We start from the raw sequence: 22579 nt of genomic DNA on the forward strand, positions 1-22579 counted from the left end.
AAAAAAATGATATTTATTTATGTTGTGGTAAAAAAGAGTCTTGCACTTACATAGTGCCTATCATAACCCTTTGATGACATTCCAAAGTGCTCTACAACCAGCGAAGTGTGTCTGAAGTATTATGATCCAGCAGTAGCGCCAACCTATTTGTGTACAGCTGATTTCAGCCTAGGAAGTTGAAAAAGTCTGGTCTTATGACAATGGAAAGTGAAAAAGTTTACAGACATATTGCACTCACCACAAGTTGCACCCTGTCCATTCTTCTGTGCCGACGAGTTGGAACATGGAAGCTGGAGATGAGCTGGAGGTCACAGAGTCCAGATGTGGAGTACAGATGCACTGAGTAGAGGAGCCAGCCCTCACCTTACACCAAGACTGGCCAGCATGAGTGGCTGACAATGAATGAAAAGATGAATGGCTTACATTTTACTTTATCTTCATATTGTGGCGACTCACCGTCTAGTTGGGTGAACCTGCTCGGCAGTCGGGTCGCGTGGCGTCGGAGCGACGAGGCCCAAGATGGCGGCGGGCCTCGTCTTTCCGAGCGACGGGGAGAACCTGCGCGCGGGAAAGTCCTGATGACGTAGGACTTAAGTCATTGCCGGTTGTTTTGGGCGGGAACATTCTCCCTTAAAGGGCCCGCGCAAGGCGGGAAAATAAACCAGTTCTGTTTGGCAATCCTCCGAGTAGAGTCTTGTTTTATTCCGCGGTAGCAACCGCTACAATATTTTAATTTATTCCATTACTCTGTGTTTCAATTAATTTCTTTTATTTACCTTTTTGATGATTTAAATGTATTGAATAACTACTACATTTCTCTGACCTTCAGAGACCTTTTAAAATAGTTGTAAAAACTTTGACAGCATTGAGTTATTGATGGTTGTCAGAGCAATCCAGGGCTGGAGCCTTAGGATACAACTGATGAGATCTAGGCATAGCTGGTGGCCTGCTCCACATTCTCAGGATGAATCATAGCTACAGGGAGGGAGCTCAACTGGTCTCGTTTCTGTTCCAGACCAATGCAGGTGAGTGGGTACGCATGGGCAGTGGGTCAGATCTTCAACCATCCAGCCCTCTGTTTCAGGTCCTGTGACTCTTGGTCAGAACTTGATGCTGTTATGGAGGCACTGTTCACTGAATGTATGGAGCAAGTAGTTGCCAGAAGGAAATAGTGACCTCAATCTCAGGAAAAGGAAGATGAAATCTGACCCAAATATAGAAGAGATTATTAAATGACTTAAGCTACAATGGTGAAAGTCATATATATGAGACCCAGGGGATTTGTGAATGGTCAGTGTGAAATAGCAGAAGGAGAAAGATACATGAAACACTGGGAGGATGGAGCAGGCTGAGTGACCTGGGTGTTTGATGGCAGAAAGATGCATTACAGCCCAACTCAATGGCTGTGAACTGAAAGATTGTTCACAGACATGTCACTAATCCACAACCATCTTCAACCCCAGAAATGCTGGTGCTACAATACCAAGACTAACAAAGGAGAGCTGTGGTTAAGGTTCAAAATTATATTAGTTGATGTTAAACCCATAACATTGTGGGGGGCCCCAGAAGAAAGATGAGATTAAATTCCTTAAACCTGTGTTGAGCTAGACTGGTGTCATGTGGAAGTCCACAGATAGAGAGTCAGATTGGGAGTGGGATAGGGAATTAAAGTGACTTGTGATAAAGAGCCAAGATTTGAACTTGTAGACTGATTTGAAGAGTTTGGAAAAACAATCATCCTACCTGTGTTTGATTTCCCAAGGGTAGAGGACACCCAACAGCAAATATAGAAAATATATTATTGCAATTCCACCATCAAATACTTCTCCCATTGCAGCACTCCAAATGCCTTATCCTCCACTCAATTTTCCATTTCTATTAAAAATTCTCACTTTCCTCTGACATCTTGCCACGTGACTATAGGGTTACACTTGCCTTTTCACCTCCTCTTGTACCAGAGCCCCCTGACAATCTTTCTATCTCTATCATTCTAGTTTTCTGTATTTACTGTCCAACTGTATTTGGCATTCATAATATTTATTTTCCAGTAACCCTTACTGGATATTGGTTTGGGGTACGATTGAGCTCAACTTTGACGTTCCTCCACAGACAGATGATTGAACTCTCAAAGCTTACACAAGAATAGTTACATGGATGTGGTGCTGGAAGTACGTGTCACTTGGAAACTAGATCTCACCAAACACTTACTGCCTTCCTGAGAAAAACAAGAAGTGGTAAGAAACTGGACTAATTAGTAAAAACAATAATTTGCATGTGGCTGTCATTGTATTTGTGTTATGCTACATGAAGATGCAAGCTTTGTACTCATTTCAACCTGGATATACAGGATAAGAGGATGTAGGCTGTTAATTCACTCCCAATGCATGAATCAAACACCACTCAGGGCTATCTTTGGTTAGATGTATGTAGGGCAACTTACCTATCCAGTACAACAGAAGGGTGAATGATCAAGGGAAGGATAGTACTGATGGTGCAGTAGAATAGATATTAGCTTCTCAAAGGATAGAACCACACATGTATACTATAAAGCCCCTATTTTCTTATTGAATGGTACAATGGAATGACTACATTAAACTGTCTTAGAATGAAACTAAGAAAAACATTTCAAATAAAACTGTATTACGAATTTCTCATTTTGGGCTTTGGAGATCACCAGGACTATGGACAGACTCTGCTAACTAGTATTTCAGACAATTTGACCCAACTAGTCTAATGCAAACTGAACAGGTGGGCAGTGACTTTTCCACCTGGAGACACCAGGAGTAGACAGTTCCCAATGTTAACCTATTCAATTGAGCGGTCAACAAGGGCAATCAAGTGTACACAAAACCATTAGAATTCATTTTAGATATGCATATTAAGTCCTATCTACATCATCAGGAAACGACAATGACTTTTCCAACAGGTAAAGACATCACTGCCAAGAAATTAAAATGTATCTGTTCAGGCATAATGAATAGTTGGTGGTCAATGAAGGTTTTGTTCAACAAGTCAATGCTCACTAGGAGCAGGCTCAGTATGACCAAAGGCCTCTCTTCACATTCCACTAATGTGGAGAAGGAAGGAGGTGAGATGGGTGGCAGTCAATGTCAAGACTGGAAGAGAAGTTGAGGCTAATCAGTAAGTAAGGTGACCCGGGCTGAAGTTGGTAGGAGTGGATCTGGGCCGAGTGTTAGCCAGGGGATGGATGAAAGATTAGGAATGGATTGAAGATTAGATACCAGGGATTGGTGTGGATGGTGAGGAAATTGGTAGGTGGGGGAGATAAATTGGTTGGGAGAATGTGAATTGGTAGTTGGGAATGAGCTTTGTTAACTGAAGGGGGTGTCAGTAATTGGGAGGAGAATTTGTAGGCAGGAATCCATTTTGCAACCTACCAGCTTTTCTTTTCCATTATAGAAACAGACTGTCAATTCATTATTATCTATTTTAGGCTAATACCCAAGGCTATTTTACCTCCTTATAGGAGTTTATTGGCATAACATTTTGACAGCCACTCACATTACGAGGCTTGGTCTAACAGATTTTTAAAGAATCTTATTAAATAGACAGCATGATTGTGCAGCTAGTAGAGCTGCCACCTCACAGTGCCAGAGACCTGGGTTCAATCCTGACCTTGGGTGCTGTCTCTGTGGAGTTTGCATGTTCTTCCTGTGAACGCATGGGTTTCCTCCAGTTGCTCTGGTTTCCTTCCATATGCCAAAATATGTGCGCATTGGTAGGTAGATTGACCAATGTAAGTTGTCCCTAGTGTGCAAGTAATTGGTAGAAACTGGGGTAATTGATGAGTATGTGGGGAGAATATAACATGGGATTAGCATAAGTGGATGGTTGTTGGTCAGCAAGGGCTTGGTGGGCCAAATGGCCTGCTTCTATGTTGTATTTCTCTTTGACTCTACGAATGAAGAACAGTGGCAGGGTGAGGAGGTAGACTCAGAAGGAATTCCAGAGTGCTTGGCCTAGACAGCTGAAGACATGAATAAATCAAAGGGCATAAATTGGATGTACACAAGAGATTAACATTGGATCAACAGGTTGGGCTGGAACAAACTTACCCTTGGTCGATGATTCCAAATAAATCAGTGGTCAGCTGATTAGCACATCACGAACCTTTGAGCGCATGTGATCAAACGCACAAGTCCAGGAGGACTGGAGGCCACATGTCAGCTTATCTGACCTCCTGTTGCACTGGGCTCACACAGTGGTGATGATCTGGTGTGCTGGAGGGAGGGTTCCAGACACAAATTTTTGCTTGGGGCTGGCTGACATAAGCATTGCAATCCCATTCATTTGGAAGGAGTTGCCAATCCTGCAAAAAAAAGTGAAAGTTAAAGACAATCTGACCCAGCGTTCTCAGACGGTTGTATGGCTGGAGGAAGTTACAGAGATTGACTGGAAAGTAGTGGCAAAAATTTTACATTTGATGTGGTGTGTTACGGACACAGTGAAAGTCCCTTTAAGATAGAGAGTTTGTGTGTATTTGTGTGTGTGGCGTGCTTACGTCAATAGAAGATAAAGGACGTAATGTTGTTGTAGAAGAAGAAGAAGAAGAGAGAGAAGGGAGAGAGACACCAGCCTGCTAGTTTTCTCTATCGATGGATGAGAAACTATAACTGTGTTTGCCACTGAAATCCATGCATGGAAGTTGGAAGTAATCCGGTGGAGTTCACTTTGTTGCTGACCTGTAGAAGGAAACAGGTATTTGTGTGTGGACGACCACGATTCGGATGCTTTTCGGGGTGAGGAAGTCACTACCGAGTAAACACTGAAGTGTCGCTGGGGTTCCATCGTGGAACATTTGGATTTCGTATTTACTCTCTCTCTGTTTCTCTACGTCTACGTCTTACCTTCAGACAACGGTGGTTGTTGAAGAAGCCCTTGCTCATGTTTCACCTTATGGCTTGCAGAACTGAACTTTAAGAACCATTCCTGAACTGGGAGTTTTGGACTATGCCACACACACACACACACACAACGAGTTTAGTTTTGGGGTTAACGTTCAAGGTTTAACATTTTTGAATTCTAACATACTAACATTTTTACTTTTATTTTACGTATTATCATAAGTAGTGATTAATAAAATAGTTTTTAACACTGAATCATGCTCAGTGTGTTTCTTTTGTTGCTGGTTCGTGACAGGTGCTGGACCAGGAGCATAATTAAATAACTGAGGAAAAGGATTAATGGTGAATTTGGTGCTAGTCAGTATATAAACCACAAAGCTTTGACATGAAACATTAACTCTGTTGCTCTCTCCACAAACACAAGCAACCACTTTGTTCACTCCACTCCTTCCATTTCTCTGCAACTCAAAACATATTTACTCTCTAGCTTTACCCAGTCCTGGTGAAAGGTCATTGACCTGAAACATTAACTTTGTTTCTCTCTCCACAGATGCTGCCTGACCTGGTGAGTGTTTTCAAAATGTTCAGTTTGAATTTCCAACATATGCGATATTTTGTTCTTTTGCACGTTTTGGATCAGTTGAATTTTGTGGAGGATGGAAGTTAGAAAATAGCCAGGAAAGCATTGGATTAAAAGTAAAAAAGCACCTGTCCAAAAGTGGATTGAGCCCAAAGCAAAAAAGCGAGGCCACTTGCATCAAGTGGAGAGGCAATTGGTAGGGAGGGGTGAGGTGTGGATTGAGGTACGCGGGTTGGCGGAGAACCGTCTTCCCATCGTGAACTGATGGCAGTCATTTAGGGAGTGCAGGGCAGAGGCGAGTTAGCAATAACTGCTCAGCGACATTTTATTAAACAGGCGAGGACTAAAACAGGTGTTAGGCCACTTACTCAGAACTTTCGATAAATACCTAAAGAATTGCCTAACATAGTATCAGATCGGACTCCTTCCAGGTAACTTCTAGCGGTGAGCCACTGGTCACTTAAATTAGCCCTCACTGCCTATAAAACTGATTGAATGAGGTCCAATTTCTCCCCTTCAGTACCTAAACCAGCTGTATTATGGAGGCTTTGAGTATAATTGTTTCACATGCTTAAATCAAATTCAAATGCAAGCTCACGAGTCTGTAGCAGATGGAGGAGAGAGCATAAATCGACTCAGCAATTATATAGTTTACAACATTTCCTGTGGGAGACAAAAATCAACTTACATTTCCTCTTTTCTCATGTATTTTGTATGATTATTGCCAAGGGCATTTCCAAAGGGAACACTTGTGGGATGCTAAATAAACCACACTTAGAGGGTTGAGCATATAATGCATTAGAAGCTCAAAGACAGCTTTAAAAGCACACACAGAATGGGAATTTTGCCTGCATCCACAGGCTATTCCCTCTATTATCCTTAGTAATAAATATAAAAATAATTAATAATTAAGCCAAACAAAAATGCATGCTTGCGGCAGAACTGGAAAATTCTATTTGGATATGAGCCAGCAATGAATTACTTTCCAGCTTTGGCTAACAGAGAAACAAAACACCTTGCCAGCATCTAAACCATTTCAATTAATTTATTTTTCCAACAACAATTTATCACTGATTTTTTCCACCTTGTTTTCTTGTTGCAATGGATCCTTTCTGACCTCTTGCAGTTCTTTCCTACTTCATCTATCTACTGAAAGGAATAAGTGATTTTTTTTGTCCTATTTAAAAGTTCTTCTGATCAGAATTGAAGTAGCAGCACTTGACAGGAGACAAGTCACTTGAACAAACAATTAATTTTCAAGTGGCAAGAGAACTTAAAATATTCTCTGAGTACAGACTTGGTGAACTTACTTTCAATTGTACATCAAATTAACATTAGTTTCACTGTAAATTATTAATTTTAAAACAAAAATAGCTAAATCACTTAAAACAAAAATAAAAGCATTAAATAAAACTATATAAATATATATAATCCATCTCCTTTGTTTTCTTCTCCACGTTTCTACAATTCCCATAAAAATCAATGGACCTGCAAATCCAGCACTAGGTTTCTTGTTTTCATATAGCACCAGTGAATGGGCAACAGTAATGAAGTGTGACTACTAATGGTAAATGCTTCTTCTAAAGTTTTTGCCAGAAACTTAGCAATTCAATTTTTTTCTAAAAGTTGTTTCTTTCTCCACTATTCCTGATAATACAATTGAATTTTAATGAAGAAAGCATATTTTTTGAGGGAATGCATTTTAATTATACTAATGGCACAATGGAATAAGTAATAAGATTTTATAAAATACTTGAGTAAGACATCAGAATCCTGTATAAGAATGCCAGTCCAGTCTAGCACATGTTCCTTTGTTACTAGGTATTATGGACAGGAAGCAAGAGTTGTCAGCATGAGCTACATTGGAGTATTTGTAAATGTACTTAAAATTAATGTTAAGATTCCTGAGATCTTTGCAAGAAAGCTTACATGGGACCATTCTAAATATAGCTGCAACATGGCCAGATGCAGAGGAAAGCTCCTTCTACCCTGTCACAACAATGAGACATGATCCCAATGCCTATTGCACCACTGTGTCATTTTTAATTTCCCATAGCACCAATCCTTCTGTCATTTCTGAATGAGGGTGAAAAAATGGACAGCTGATATTATAGCTATGAGTAACTACATTGAGACAGTCCAAAATTCACTAAGGGCTATTACAGAGGAAAGAAAGAAAAGAAATTCATCTTTTTACTCAGGGCTGAATTTAATACCATTTCCTTCAAACCTACAAAGGTAACCTGGTTATTCTCGCTTCCAAAGATCTGTCCCTAATGTGGCAGGTTTCTTTTATTCCACTTGATACTCTTCAGAATTATGGATATGCCCTGAGTCCATGTAATAAAGAAGGTAACATTAATTAGCTATCCAGTATGACAAGTGATGCAAGAGATATTTGGTCAGGTTTTTGGGGAAAACTGGTTAGACAAAAAAAGTTGAAATATAATGATGAGTTTCCTGTGCAGAAGACGCAAAGGATTTTAAGCCACACACAAAATAGGTGCATTCTGATGAAGGATCACTGATCTAAAACATTACCTTTGCTTCTGTTTCCACAGATGCTGCCTGACTTGCTGAGTATTTCCATTATTTTCTGTTCTTAGTTCTTTTAAAGATGGGGTTATGTCAGGTAGGGGATTAACTGCTTAAAAAGAAAATCAAATTCAACTCTAAATCCATGCCTGTTGAAATCCGACAATCAACCCATCCACCACATCCATCAATGCCCCCAATGATCTCTAATCCATCAACACTCCCCCCCAATTCCACAATGTTTCTGCTCTCCTACCCTTGTGGACTCTGTGACACCCTTCTCCCCATTTCTCCACCTCGTTTTTCACCAAATCTACCTCCAGTCTTACTTCCAGCAGGCCATTTGTTTCCACTCTGATTTAAGCAGGTTGCATTTGAATTAAATATTTTTAATGCTTTAATTTTCCACCTGTCACTAACCCACCTATTTTGGGGTTTGAATTAACATAGAACAATTTACTGTCATTGACTATCTGCATGTTGTGAGAAAAACCATATACAGTATATATATATAAAAAAAATAATCAAACCCGTGGAGACACAAGAAATTGCAGACGCTGGAATCTGGAGCAAAAACAAACTACTGGAGAAATTTAACGAGTCAGGCAGCATCTATAGAGGGAAATGGACAACATAGTCTACACCTGAAACGTTGACTGTACATTTCCCCCTACTGATTCTGCCTTACCCATAATCAAAGCCCTCCTAGAATTAAACCCCCAGACCATTTGAAGAAGCCCATAGTTCCTGCTGTTCTGTCCATATCTCCATCTCTGGTCTGAGACTTTGCCTCAATTAATTATAAGACCATCGTTTACAGGAAGTGAAGGATGGCATTAATAGTTTCTGCAGTGACATCTATTTGTAAGATACACTTTACGATTAAGTTAAGTAATTCTAATATAGGGTGTCAAAAGGAGGAGGGTGCAGAACGTAGTCTGGGAGTAGAACAGAGAACACAAAAGAAAGTTGAATATTGGGTTATTTTCATTTAACTTACCATCGGGAAACCTTAAATCTGTGCCCCTAGCCTTTGAATCATCAGGACCAGGTGCAATGCCTACCACACCCAGTGTTCCTCTCTATTGAAGTAAATGGAGAATGGAACTGAGTTGTGGGTTACACTTGAATCCGTTGAAACCTTTTTTTAGCATGACCAAGTGTTAGTGACGTAGACAGATAAGTAACACACTACTCTGTAAAATATTCATCTTTGGCTCAACTGTTATCTGAATAAACTAAACCTTTTCATTGTGTGACAATAATAAGAGCCCTTGCAAGGAATAACAATACTTTACATTAAAAAAAGTTTAATTAATGTGTATGTTAATCCTGTTTACTCAGGTTCCAGCTGTAAAATAGCAAATGCCAAAACACACAATTAAATACAAACACTAATCAAAAATAAATAGATCAGGGGCAAAACAATTTCAGTGTCAGGAACATAGGGACATTTAAAGATACTTTTGTGTGATGAAATATGGAAACCATGTGGACTATAAAACAAAAACATATGCACAATGTCAATAGCAACAGATGTTTAATTACAGTTTATTTCAGCACAGAGAATTCTACTCTGCCCCTAGATGGCAATACTATCAAACACATGCTGAAGAGGGACAGTCAATAATTTATAGTCTGTACTAATTCATCTTAGACTTCAGAGATGGAGTTATAAGCATTGATAACAGATTTGATTCTATAATGGATTTCAATTCCTAAAATTGTTGTTAGACTGAACTCATAAGAACATTGTAATATCTTGGAAGGTACAAAAGCATATCTTTAAAAATTATACAGGCTACATTTTATTTCTTATTATTTTGTAAGAGATATTTGGAGGTATCATTAAACTGGATTCAGTAAAACGTATACATTACATTTGTACTTCTGATGATGAAGAGGAAAAATGTAATACTTAAGTTTATGGATTTCTGTGTGTATTTAAAAAAAGGACAAACATTACTGTTAGCAATTATAGACCATATTCAGGGCATAAATCTAGAGATAGAATCTGATGTCCATGGCAGTAGAGTGATGGCTTTTTGCTCCATGCCCTATTGACAAAGCAACTTCAACATTGAGAATAATTGAAAGCAAAGTGTGTAGGTTGAAGTTTTTAATATGTGTATGAGAAGAAAGATCTTTCTTCTCATACACATATTATATATACTGGGTGGTGATCCATCTGCAAGGTGTACTGTAAATTTTATATTCATTTCTGGTCTACATATGGGCTACAATAAAACAGCTGGGAGGCTTTGTCTTATCTTTGGCTTGTGCAGTGAAAATCTAAGTTTCCACAGGGTTGATATTCACTGCCTCAACCTCTTACCAACAGGACCAGGCCCATCAGAATTAATGTAAATAATATTGGGAAGGGCATACTATATGCACCTAATCTGATATCATTTGTTTTAAGTTATTGCCCAACATTGTTAGGCCCTAAGAATTCAGATTTCAGCCTGTTGTGAAACTAATTTTAAGAAATCTGTAATTTTGAAGAAAACATATTGTAAAGCCTATAGTTAGGTAAGGTTTTCAGAATAGGAAACCTGCCATCTTACCTGTTCTAGCTAAGCCTAAATGGCCTAAACTCCATAGCCTAGAAAGCCATTTAATTTGGAAAGAATCTAATGAAGTCAAGGTTATCAAAGAGTATTTCTCATATGTATATGGGTGGTAAATTAAATGACCTAGGTATTCCTTCTGTTCAGTAATGGCAAATTTAGTAGGACCAAACTACTAGATCTGCTTTTGGCCAGCTCAGTTTTTTTTTTAATCATGCTGCCCAATTAAAATCACTTGCCTTTATTAAATTGGCAAACTCCTTCTGTTTAGGGATGGATAGAGCCAGGGAATTATGCATTGTTTTGTCATACATTGTTGATCCACTGATCCATGCTGTTATAGTACATTTCATTTGAGCAAACATTGGCTGATGAACAAATGGTTTCCAGATATGCTCTTTAACAGTACATATTTTAGATTTCCTGGCTGGTCTGTCTCTGTGAAGAGGGAGTTGGTCTTATTGTTATGATAGAGAGGTTGTTATCCGGACCTACTCTTAGGATGAAAGGCTTCCATTGGTGTTAAGCTAATTTAGGTACCTAAAATAAAAACAAGCAGAAACTCTACCCTATATGACACCAATCAAAGGTAGGAATAAATTAATATGCAACAGTTAATAAGCATCGTCATTTTAACTCACATTCAATGGGGATTTAGAAGGACTGAACAAATATAATTTCATAGTAGCCATCTTTTAGTGTTGTAGGCTTGTCAGAAATCAATGTGCTAACTTTTCCCAATTATTGCTAACGGGAGGATGTAGTTTAGTATTATTTGCTGCACATAGCATACCTGCTCCTGCTATCATTACTATGATAAAACAAATACTATCATGGAAATAATGAATTGAGACTGTGGAAAGATAATGGCCTGGGTTTCACTGAAAAATGGAAGAAGTTCTGCATGGAATTGTTTACATAAATGCCAGTCCTTCAACTTGGTCAAGACAGTTCTGGGGAGATAATCAGAGGCAGCCTGGGGAAGACCTCCCTTTCTAGACTTAGACTTGGTTAATGATTTCTCCTTTGGATTTAGTCTCTGGTGAATGTTTTGGATTACTTGGTTAAGGATTTTCTGTCTCGTAGATATATTTCAAATGTTTGGTTACTGATTATCTCTTTTAGAATGTGTCTTGGTTAAGGATTTCCCTGTTTTTGTTAATGATTTCCCTACTTTGACCTATTTGTCCAAAACACCCCACATAATACATTTTGCTTCACATTGGCCAATAGACTTTGCACATTGGATAAACTAACATCAAAGGAGAGCAGAGAGCCCTCGTCAGTAAAATTCTGGGTCAATGACTTATGTTATTGTTTTTGATAAAATGATGTCATATGCAGTAACAAGATATCACCTGGATCATTATTTAAGTTAAAGCTATTACAGTAGTACTTACACAATTACAATATGTTAAGCTGATTAATACATGCTTGCAATGAAACTTATTTCTTACAAGATCTTTCCTTTCCAACTGTGCAGGCAAATTTGGGGTTTAAAACTTGCTACACCAAGACTGCATTCATTTTTATTCTATTATCCTTAGGAATCACCCATTCGAAATATTCTATTTTCTACATTTACCTTTCATTGCTCTGCATTTTCTTTTATCATTTTGATTTTATAATTTACTTTTCCAATTAATTATGATTATAGGAATGCAATGGCTGGAGTTGCCAAAATGTATGAACATAAAATTTATCATTACATAAAAATGGAAAAATAATCACTGTGCTTTCATTTGTGATGATACTGAAAATTTCAAATTTTTGGTTCAAAATGTGGCTTAAATTTAAAACTGCTGTACTGAAAAACTAAAAATAACTCATTTTAGTACATTGTATTTATTTATTCAGTGTGGTTACTTGTTGTTTCAATCTCTTCATAAAGCACAAGGGAGAACCAACTCCTGAGAGTATTGACCTCGGGGTCATTGCATACTGTTGGGAGATCCAGCTACAGTACCAATTTCACATAGTTTACTGTGATTGTATTCAACTATTTGAAGTACCTCAAAACGTAGTGAAGAGGTCAAAAGGCTGCAAAGGCTGAAAATGATCAAAATTTTGCATTGATCTGTAGCTGTCAAGAGCTGATGTGAGTTGAAATACAGAGGCAACACAGGAAGTTTCCAGAGAAACATGTGCACATACTGCCTTTGGTTCCTAAACCTTTTATACCTAATGTGACTGGTGCCTAACATGTGATAATGGCTTTTGTTTTGATTTTATATGGCTGTAACAGTATTTTGACTTAGATTTGCTTTCTGTTTGAAGGGAACTGTGATGTATGACCACAATGCTGCTAAGCCGTTAAGTGTGCTCGTCTCTGCAGCAGCATACTTTCTGTTCCTACTCTGGAAACATTTGTGATGATTCAAATCTTCCACTGCCATCCTTTATTTTAACTTATTTAAAACTTTATTATTTAATGGCATTCTGGAAATAAGCGCCCGAGTAGACTTCTCGAGAGTAGAATAACCCAAGCTATGAGCTCTGTTATGACTGCTGTCCACTCTGCTACCTACTCCGCTGACAGAACCTATGAGTCAGAATGAGCAAGTGGAAGGATATCAGTTTGCCTCTCATCTTCTGAATGACGAACCTTCAAATGCTCGAGTTCTCTTCTATCCAAATTAAAAGATGAATGAAATCACCCTTCTAACACTGGAGAGTGTGGACAGATGGTGGGTACTGCAGTTTAACATGACCTAGGTAATTTAAGTTATCAGATGCCATACACATTAAATATTGCCAAAATGAATCACAGTGATAGGGTATTGGATTGATAAATGTTTCCAAATTGGTAACTGAAAATATAGAAATAGGGGCACTCATTGGCTAAGTGGACAAACATTTACATCATCACTTTTGCTGGAGTCGAAATTAACCAAATATCAAATGATTTTTGGCTTACTTGTTCTTCATTGTTCTTTAACAGAATGTGGGTGTCACTAGCATGGCCAGCATTTATTGGCCATCCCCAATTTCCCCTGAGAAAGTGGTGGGGAGCTGTTGTCTTGAACTGCTGCAGTTGTTCTGGTGAAAGTACTCTCACAGGGTTGCTGAGTAGGGAGTTCTAGTAATTAGTTAATGCGATAAAGGAGCAGTAATATATTAGGAGTAGTGTAGGTTTGGGGAGGGGATAGTAGTGGTGAGATTGAAGATATGGGAGAATCTGTTAAAAAATCTGTTAGATCTGTTAACGATAGCATACGGTGGCACGGTAGCGTAGCGGTTAGCGCAACGCTATTACAGCGCCAGCAATTGGGGCTCGATTCCCGTCGCTGTCTGTAAGGAGTTTGTATGTTCTCCCGTGTCTGCGTGGGTTTCCTCCAGGTGCTCCGGTTTCCTCCCACATTGCAAAGACGTACGGGTAGGTTAATTTGGGTTTAAAATGGGTGGCGCGGACTCGTTGGGCCGGAAGAGCCTTTTACCACACATTAAATAAAATTTTTTTAAAAATTTTAAAAAATGTTTAAAAATATGCAATTCACCAGGTAGGTAATTCTATTGTGAGCCTTACCATTGAAACTGGCACATTTTACTGCATGTATGATCCTTTTTGTAACTCCATAAGGTTTAATTTATTTAATCTGATAAACTTGGATTTGCAATTCCAAATTTACCGCATTGACATAATTTTGATGGAACAGTGCACTTCATGCCAATAACTACATTGGTGCTGAATGCTGATTTCTAACGTTATCAAGTGCCTGGATTGTCTAGACTGACTTAGTTTTGCTGGTCCAGTAAAGTGACAACTCAGTTTCAGTCAGTTTTTCTCATCATCTTTCCTGGCTTCCGTAGTGTAGGTGAAAGTGCTTCATTAATGTTATAGCCAACAAGATTAATTTACGTAGAAGTCAAACTTTGGCATTATAATATTTTAAATATGCTATAAATCATGAAACCTTAGAATTTAGATACATAGAAATAATTTTAATGTGTGGGAATGGTTGGGATGGAGTGTGGGCCAGCTTCAATTTTCCACCTTCCAGATATTACAGAGGTGAGACAAGGGTCAGCTGGTAACCCACTCCCAGGAGCTGTTTTAACATTTTAAATAAGACAATGATTTATCTGTTTTTCAGTGTAGCTGTATAAGGCAAGAATAGCTTCAGGAAGAGCAGGTTTTCCTCCCCTGGTCCCATGCCCTGGGTAGCTAGGATCAGATGTTCAAACCCACAATACTAATTTCCTCTCTCTTCTCCAGGTCATGGATTGGGAACTGGGGTGTTCCCTGATGACTGATACCCAAGCCCGATAACCAGGCTCACTTTAAGATGGTGACCTTACTGCACTGCAAGACTCAGGCAGTGGAGATAGGCTCTGTGTCAAACTTCAGGATTCCTATTGAAAACTCACCACCTATGTAACACCCCAGTGAATATCCAGGCCACATTTTCTGACACAAATTTAATCTGATATGCAAGTTAATATTACTGACAGAAAGGAACAGGCGTGGTTTTTTCACAGAGCAGTATCTGGGCTTGGCTAAATTCCATACCTTTATTTGTTCACTTGCATCCCATGTTCTGAATGTGAGCAATGGCATTTTATAATGAATACTCACTGTTGAGGGTGATAGAGCAACATTGAAGTAGCATATCATGGTCTTTCTGTGCTGTCATTATTAAAAAAGGCTCTTTTAAATCACTGCATCATATGAGTCTGTGTTGCACAGATATAACATAAGGACATCCTCCTTCATTCAGTGCTGTAGATTGTGCAATGTACCACCTGCACACTGTGAATTGAGTTTTTGTTATCTTATGCTAAAATGTGATTGGCAAGAAAAACCACAAGTTTAAGTTATAAAGCACCATTAAATATGGTAGAATATTCCAAGGTACTTCACAGGAGCATGATTAAATGAAACTTGACTCTGAATCACTTCGGTTATAAAGGCAGATAACTAAAAGCTTGATCTAAGAGATGGGGTTTAAAGAGACTCTAAAAGAAGCTAAAAGAGTTCTCTCTTTCTGAGGCAATCCCTTAAGTTAAAGCTTCCCATGGTCTGTGGGTTCTGAGGTGGCTAATGAGCCCAATGTGGGACTCCAGACAGGACAGCTGGATGGGTTGTTTGGGAGGCAGTGTGTTTCTTCCATTGATTACACTGGGTGTCTCCGTGCTCCCAACGGAGAGACTCAAGGCTCTCATTGCCATCTCACATGATCCTTCTTCATTTTAAGTGCTCACGAGCCAGGTACTCCCATGAGTTGACAAGGGTGTTACATCTTAGCAGGAAATAAAAATAGCTCTTCAGCCAACAGAAAACCTGCAAAATGGAAGGCAGGTGGCAGAAGAAAGGGGCATCTAAAATTTGGTGACAACCACGACATGCATGGATTATTTAGTTCTATCAATACCATCTAGGGCCCAAACAGTCAAGGGCTCACCCCGTCAAAGGCCAAGCGGTGGAAAACCTGAGACATTCAGTGCCTGCTGGAAGGAGTACTTTGAGGAACTTCTCATCTGTGACATTGTCCTTGACATGTATGTCTTTAACTTCATTCCACAGCAATCTATCAGGTCCAGCCTCACCACCACACTAGTCCAACAAGAAGTCAAAAAGATCACATATCAACTGAAGAACAACAAGGCCTTGGGATCAGACAGTATCCCTGCTCAAGTTTGGTGGTGAACATATTCAGACACAAATTCACAGCCTCATCTCCCACATTTGGGAAGAGGAGGACATGCCAGGGAAGCTCAGGGATGCTGTAATTGTGACTATCTTCAAGAAAGGAGACATATCCACTTGTAGTATTACCCTGCTGTCTGACATATGCAAGGTCATTGCACGGGTCCCCCCAAATTGTCTACTCCCAATTTCTGAAGAGTTAATTCCCAAATCACAGTGTAGATTCCATCCATCCAGAGGATCAATGGACATGATCATCACTACATGACAAATCTAAGATAGAGAATCAAAGTAGTTTATAATATGAATTTCTGAGCATAGGGGCTTAGCAGCTGAAGGAGGCAACGGTGGAACAATTAAAATTAGGAATGGTCAGGAGGTCAAATTGATAGAGCACTGTTACAAAATTCATGGAGAATGTTCAGATTAAAAGAGATGAAAGTTAGGGAGCAATGAGACCATGAAGGGATTTGAAAAAAAGAATGGGTTATCTTAACATCAAGGCAATATTTAACTGGTACGTCAGTCTGCATAGTGGTGAGACGTGAATCAGGCAGGGTTTTGGATGATCAAGTTTATGGTGGGTAGACCAAGGCTAAGTGGTGGTGAGTTCAAATATAAAGGGAACAAATGCATGAATATGGATTTCAGTATCAGTAGAGCTGAAGCAGAGGTGTGGTTCGACAGTGTTAAGCAGATGGATGCAGGCAGTCTTTTTGATTGAATTATCAAAGATGAATTAAATAACTTCCATTGTATCCTGTATTGCAGGCTGGATTATAAATTCTACTTTTGCATTCAATGAAGGATAGTAAATGGGAATCATGAAAAAGGTTCTTTAATAAAGTTTCTATTAAGTTAGAGCTTAAGCCTATTACATTGAATGCATGGTGGTGGAAGGTTCTGTGAAAATATTCTTCACCCATTATATGTCAACCAACTTAAAGAGGATTGCTATGATTTAAGAGATACATACACCAAGACATTCATGTTCACATGTTGGTAAGAATGAAATTGATCTTGACTGGAATGTTCTTTTTAAATGTTTATTATCGTACTACATGAGAAATCTTTAAATGGATAACTGGATCTAATTTTGCAAAATCCCTGTCCAATACAGTTTATTAGAAAGGTGTATAGTCCTGATTTGTTGTAGTTTACCAATTTGAATTCATCTTAAAATATTCTGAGATTATAATTATTAAAATGTTGAGGAAGTAGTAAAAGAACTGAAAAATTTAAATGATTTCTCTGACAAATAGATGAATTATATTATTACATCTGGGAGTTAAAGGATGGCAAGAAAGAAATTCTTGAAGATGATAATGAAATTTCAGATAATATTTTCAGAGTTCAATTCTCATGCAAAAGGAAAATAATGTTGCTCTTTCTGGCTCATAATTTTCAGAATTAAGATATGTTGCCTTTGTATAGATATTTTAAACAATCATGAAGACTTCTATATTTAATTATAAAAGAGGCCCAGTCTTCAAAAGGTTAACTAGAACAATACTGCTAATATTTCTGATCTGTTTGTTTTCTCTGACTTCTGGTTTCTTGGCCAGCAGAATTATTTACCTACTGTTGACAAATTTCCTAATGTAAATCTAACAGATTGTTACACATGCTGTTGGCATTCACGTTTTTTATTTTTTAAACAATGTCCTTCATGTAACAGTAGTTAAACGCAGCAGAAGGACATCATTAGAGCCATGGTTAACTGTAATTTACACCATTAGGAAGGCAGCACAATTTTTATTGCCTGGCAATTTTCTCACTTCAGTATTTGTACCATATGGCTCAATTTGTGTAATAACCTTAATTTCTGCACCCTTCAGGTCTGCTTCATCTCCTACAGAATCGGAATGCAGTTTAGCAGAAAGGGGACTGTCTATACTTCAAGAGTTGAGATTAATAATCTGTCACGTCCTGTTCTGGTGAAGGAATGTGAACAGCAGACAGATGGTATCTCTACAAATGACTGTCAGAGGTCCTGATCCAATCAATACGATGTATTAATACATCTCCCATTGCTCCTTCTCTAGGGGCCGCAAAGCACATCTGGAAAGTTCTGGGGACTGCGGTGGTGAAAGCTGATTCTTTTCAGAATCAAACTGAGTCCAATTAATTTTTCATGTATACTTGATAACCATTTTATAATGAGGTGTGTACTTCTTGATGGATATACAGTGGCAGTACAGACCGCCTGCATTTTCTATCCCCATTCAATCCTCTTTTAGCAACCAATCCATTAATCAAACAATCTGGCACGGAGCTGAACCCTCAGCACAGTTGTGATCAATACCAGCCTAAAAAATACAGAAACAGCCTCCAGCATGCATGGCTATCTGGCCATTACATCAGCTACTGCTTCAGGAAAAATAGTGTTGCCATAATTATCTTCTAGTTATAAAAAAAATTGCAAACTGCTTCTGCGTTAGTTTTTTTGCTTTGCCTTTAAACTCTGCAGTATACTATTTATGTTCAAATGTTTCAGGAACATTTTTAATTAACACTGTAATTGAGTTTATACTTGTGCTGATAAATGTAATTTATTTAGTTATATAAATAGCTAATATTAAAAGATTAAAAGCTTAAATAAAGTCTTATCCTCTGCTATAATATATTGATACTGCATATCAATGGAGCTAATGTAACTGAACTGGATAATTCAAAACCTTTCAAACTCTGGAATGCATTTCTGATACTAAGTGCATGTGAAAATGACTCTAAGTCATACACTTTTTTTCAATCATTTGCTGTTCATACAATTGTTACTTACTAGAAAAATGCTTTATATGTCACACAAAAATATATTGATCAATGGTAATTATTAAATATACAGTAGACTAAGTATTCTTTTGTAGATTTGAACGTGTGCTGTGCAGACACAAAACAGAACAGTTATTTGCCCATAGAAGTAATTAACCTTTAGTCCAAATGATTGGTCCACTGGGGTTAATGTTCTCTGAACTTCAATAAAGCTGTCACCTGCCAATATCAGCCACTAACTCCTATCTTAATGATATTCCCATTATATTTTGTAGGTTATAATGGAGCAGTTAGAGTGGTCACCTGTCCATAACAGCTGCTGACTTCTTGCTCTGAAGTCTCCATTAAGTTTGATTAGCTATGAACTATAAAGATGTGGTCATCTGTTCATAATGTCCATATATTTGCAGTCCTTGCAATTGTTCGCAATACATTCCTTGGGCTTTGGTACATCAGTTAGATTGGTCTACATAGACCACTGCCTTGGAAGTTATACTGGGGTTAATTTGAAACAAGAACAGTACCCATCTGATTTCCTAAGTAACTAAAGATGCTGTAACAGGAATAATCCATGAGTTTACCTACATTCCCTATTCTAATATTTATAATCCAATAGCTGAATAGAGGCATCAGACAAGATATTTTGTCCAGAATTTCCCTGTAATATAAATAATGCACACACACACAGTCACATACATGCGCATGCACACTCGCACGCGCGTGCGCGCACACACACACACACACACACACACACACACACACACACACACACACACACACACACACACACAGATTGGAGGGAGGCAGGGGAGTGAGACTAGCTGAATCGTTGTAGCATACACTCGCATGGTCTCAATGGGCCGAATACCTTCCTTCAATGCTGTAATTTTTCTGCGATTCTGCAGGGAGAAACTGGCATTTGTTAAACTTACTTCACACTTGCAAATTTTGGACTTGCATTCTCTGTTTCTGTGCTCATTGGTTATTTCAAACAAAACACAACAAATACTCAAAGTCTGAAAGGAAAACAATAAATGCTAGAAATTCTTACCAGTACTTATAAATCACAGAATAGTTACAGTGTAGGAGGAGACCATTTGGCCCCCGAATCTAGCTAGCCCCAAATTTACACCCCCCCCCCCCATAGCCCTGAAAATTCTTTCCTTTCAGATATTCATCCAGCTCCCTTCTGAATGTTTAAATTGAATCTGCCTCCACTACGAACCATGGCACTCCATTCCAGACCTAACCATTCACTGTGTAAAAACAATCTTTCCTCATGTCAGTTCTGATTCTTTTGCCAAACACCTTCATTCTATGTCCCCTAGTTCTTACCACTCAAACAGTTCCTTTCTAGTCTATTCATATATGTCATGATTTTAAACACCTCTGTCAGATCTCCTTACAATCTCCTCTTTTCCAAGGAGAACAACCCCAACTTCTCCATTCTATCCACATAACTAAAGTCCATCATTCATGGAATAATTTTAACAAATTTCTCTTGCACCCTCTCTAAAGTCGTTATTTCTTTTTAAAAGCATGGTGCTGGAATTTGGCACAATAAGCTAGGTGTAATAAACTGGAGTTTTGTAAAGGTTTGTCATGACTTCCTTCCTCTTGTAATCCATGACACTTCCTGTAAAACCCAGGATCCCATATGCTTTATTTTTAAACATTTTCTCAACCTGCCCTATCACTTTCAATGAACTATCCACATATTCCCACAGATCCTTCTGTTTTTACCCCTTTTAGAGTTGTGCCCTCTAGTTATTAAAATAGCTTTCATCTGCTGAAGTTATACAATGTACCACACCAGAATGATCCTGGACCACTGTATGGGCTATATTGCAATTTACCCAAATCTATTCAAAAAGTACAGCTCTGCTTCTGTGACTTGGTGATCTGTTCAACAAGAGCTCTGGTGGTGAGGTGAGCCTTAATACATATTTGGAATCGAATTTGGTTTCAATAGGAGGATGATCATGAGAAGGAACAAGAACAGCTAAAAAGGAGGAACAGCAGGATCACCAGCACATCATATTGCTGAGGGCTCATAGAAAATAGTTTATCAAAGAGCATTTTGTCTGAACCGACCCATCCATTCCCAAAACACCAGCTAATCCACAATTCTCAACATCACTGTTCTTACTACTGTCATCGGATCCTCTTCCTTCAAACCAGTTTTCTGGGTCTTTGCATCACTTCATTATAAACATCATCAAAAACTTAAAAAACAAAATTCATTAAACAACTGAAAACTATGTAGGATGGTATATACAATAAATGGTAGGGCCTTAGGGAGTATTGAGGAAGAGAGAGACCTTGGTGTACATCCAAAGATAGTGGCTGCACAGGGAGATAGTGTGGTAAAGAAGGCATGTGGAACGATAACCTTCATTAGCTGGGGCATAGAATATAACAGCAGGAAAGTTATGGCACAGCTTCATAAAACATGGGTGAGGTCACATATTGTGCTTCAGTTTTTGCTGCCTCAGTATAGAAAGGACGCAATTGCCCTGGATTAGTGCAGAGGAGACAAACCAGGATGTTGTTGGGATAGAAGGTTTCGGTTAAGAGGAGAGACTGGGTAGGCTGGATTTATTTTCCTTAAAGCAGAGAAGGCTGAAAGGGGGACCTGCTGGAGGTGTACAAAATTATGAGGAGCATAAATAAGAATAGACAGTACTAAACTTTAGCAGTGCGTTCAATCAGAGAGCATAAATTTAAAGTAAGCAGTAAGCAATTTAGAAGGCATATAAGGATATTTTTCCCCCACACAGAAGGTGGTTAGAGTTTGTAATGCACTGTTTGAGAAGCTGGTAGAGGTAGACACTCTCACAATATTTAAGAAGTAAGGAGGCAAGCACTTGAATTGCCATACATAGAAGTCTATGGACCAGGTGCTGGTAAACGGAGTCAATTTAGATCGGTACTTGATAGTCAGCATGGACTGGGTGGGCTGAGGGCCTGTTTCTGTGCTGTATGACTCTATGGCAGTTATCTTTAACCGACCTCATAGGTGATCAGTCACCTTCCCTGGACACTTGGTCCCCAGTGATAGGCAGTGCAATGGCAGATGATATTTAATCCTCATATATGTGAGGTGATGCATTTTGGGAGGATGAATAAAGGTAGGACATAAAGAATGAATGGTTGCACCCTAGGGGATATTCAGGAACATAGGGACCTTGTTGTACAAGTCCAAGGATCACTGCAGATGGCAGCACAAGTGGATAGAGTGGTGAAGAAGGCATACAGGATACTTGCCTTCACTTCTGGAGCACAGAATACAAGAGCATGGAGGTTATGGTACAACTTTATAAAGCACTGGTTAGACCACAGCTGGACCAGTGTGTACAGTTCTGGCTGTCATACAAAAGGAAGGACATGACTACAGTGGAAAGGGTGCTGAGGAGATTCACTAGGATGTTGCCTGGTTTGGAGCTTTTCAGTACTGGGGAGAGACTGGGTTTGTTTTGAGGACAGTCTGGGGTTGCATTCCTTGGAGCGAATGAAGATGAGCAGGGGATCTGACACAGATATACAGAATTGTGAAGGGCATAAATATGGTAGACAGTAGGAAACTTCTTCCCATAGCAAAGGTGTCTAA

General features: G+C 38.8%; 1 protein-coding gene across 1 annotated transcript in view; it reads right to left on the reverse strand.

Moving 5' to 3' along the window:
- Nucleotides 1-22579, reverse strand: part of ush2a (Usher syndrome 2A (autosomal recessive, mild)) — a 630034-nt gene that overhangs the window by 72148 nt on the left and 535307 nt on the right. The window contains 1 exon segment of the mRNA XM_052011249.1: nt 19810-19985. Coding sequence (XP_051867209.1) covers nt 19810-19985 — 176 coding nt within the window.

This window comes from Pristis pectinata, chromosome 3 (genome assembly GCF_009764475.1).
Source record: "Pristis pectinata isolate sPriPec2 chromosome 3, sPriPec2.1.pri, whole genome shotgun sequence".
In the NCBI taxonomy this organism is placed as follows: domain Eukaryota; kingdom Metazoa; phylum Chordata; class Chondrichthyes; order Rhinopristiformes; family Pristidae; genus Pristis; species Pristis pectinata.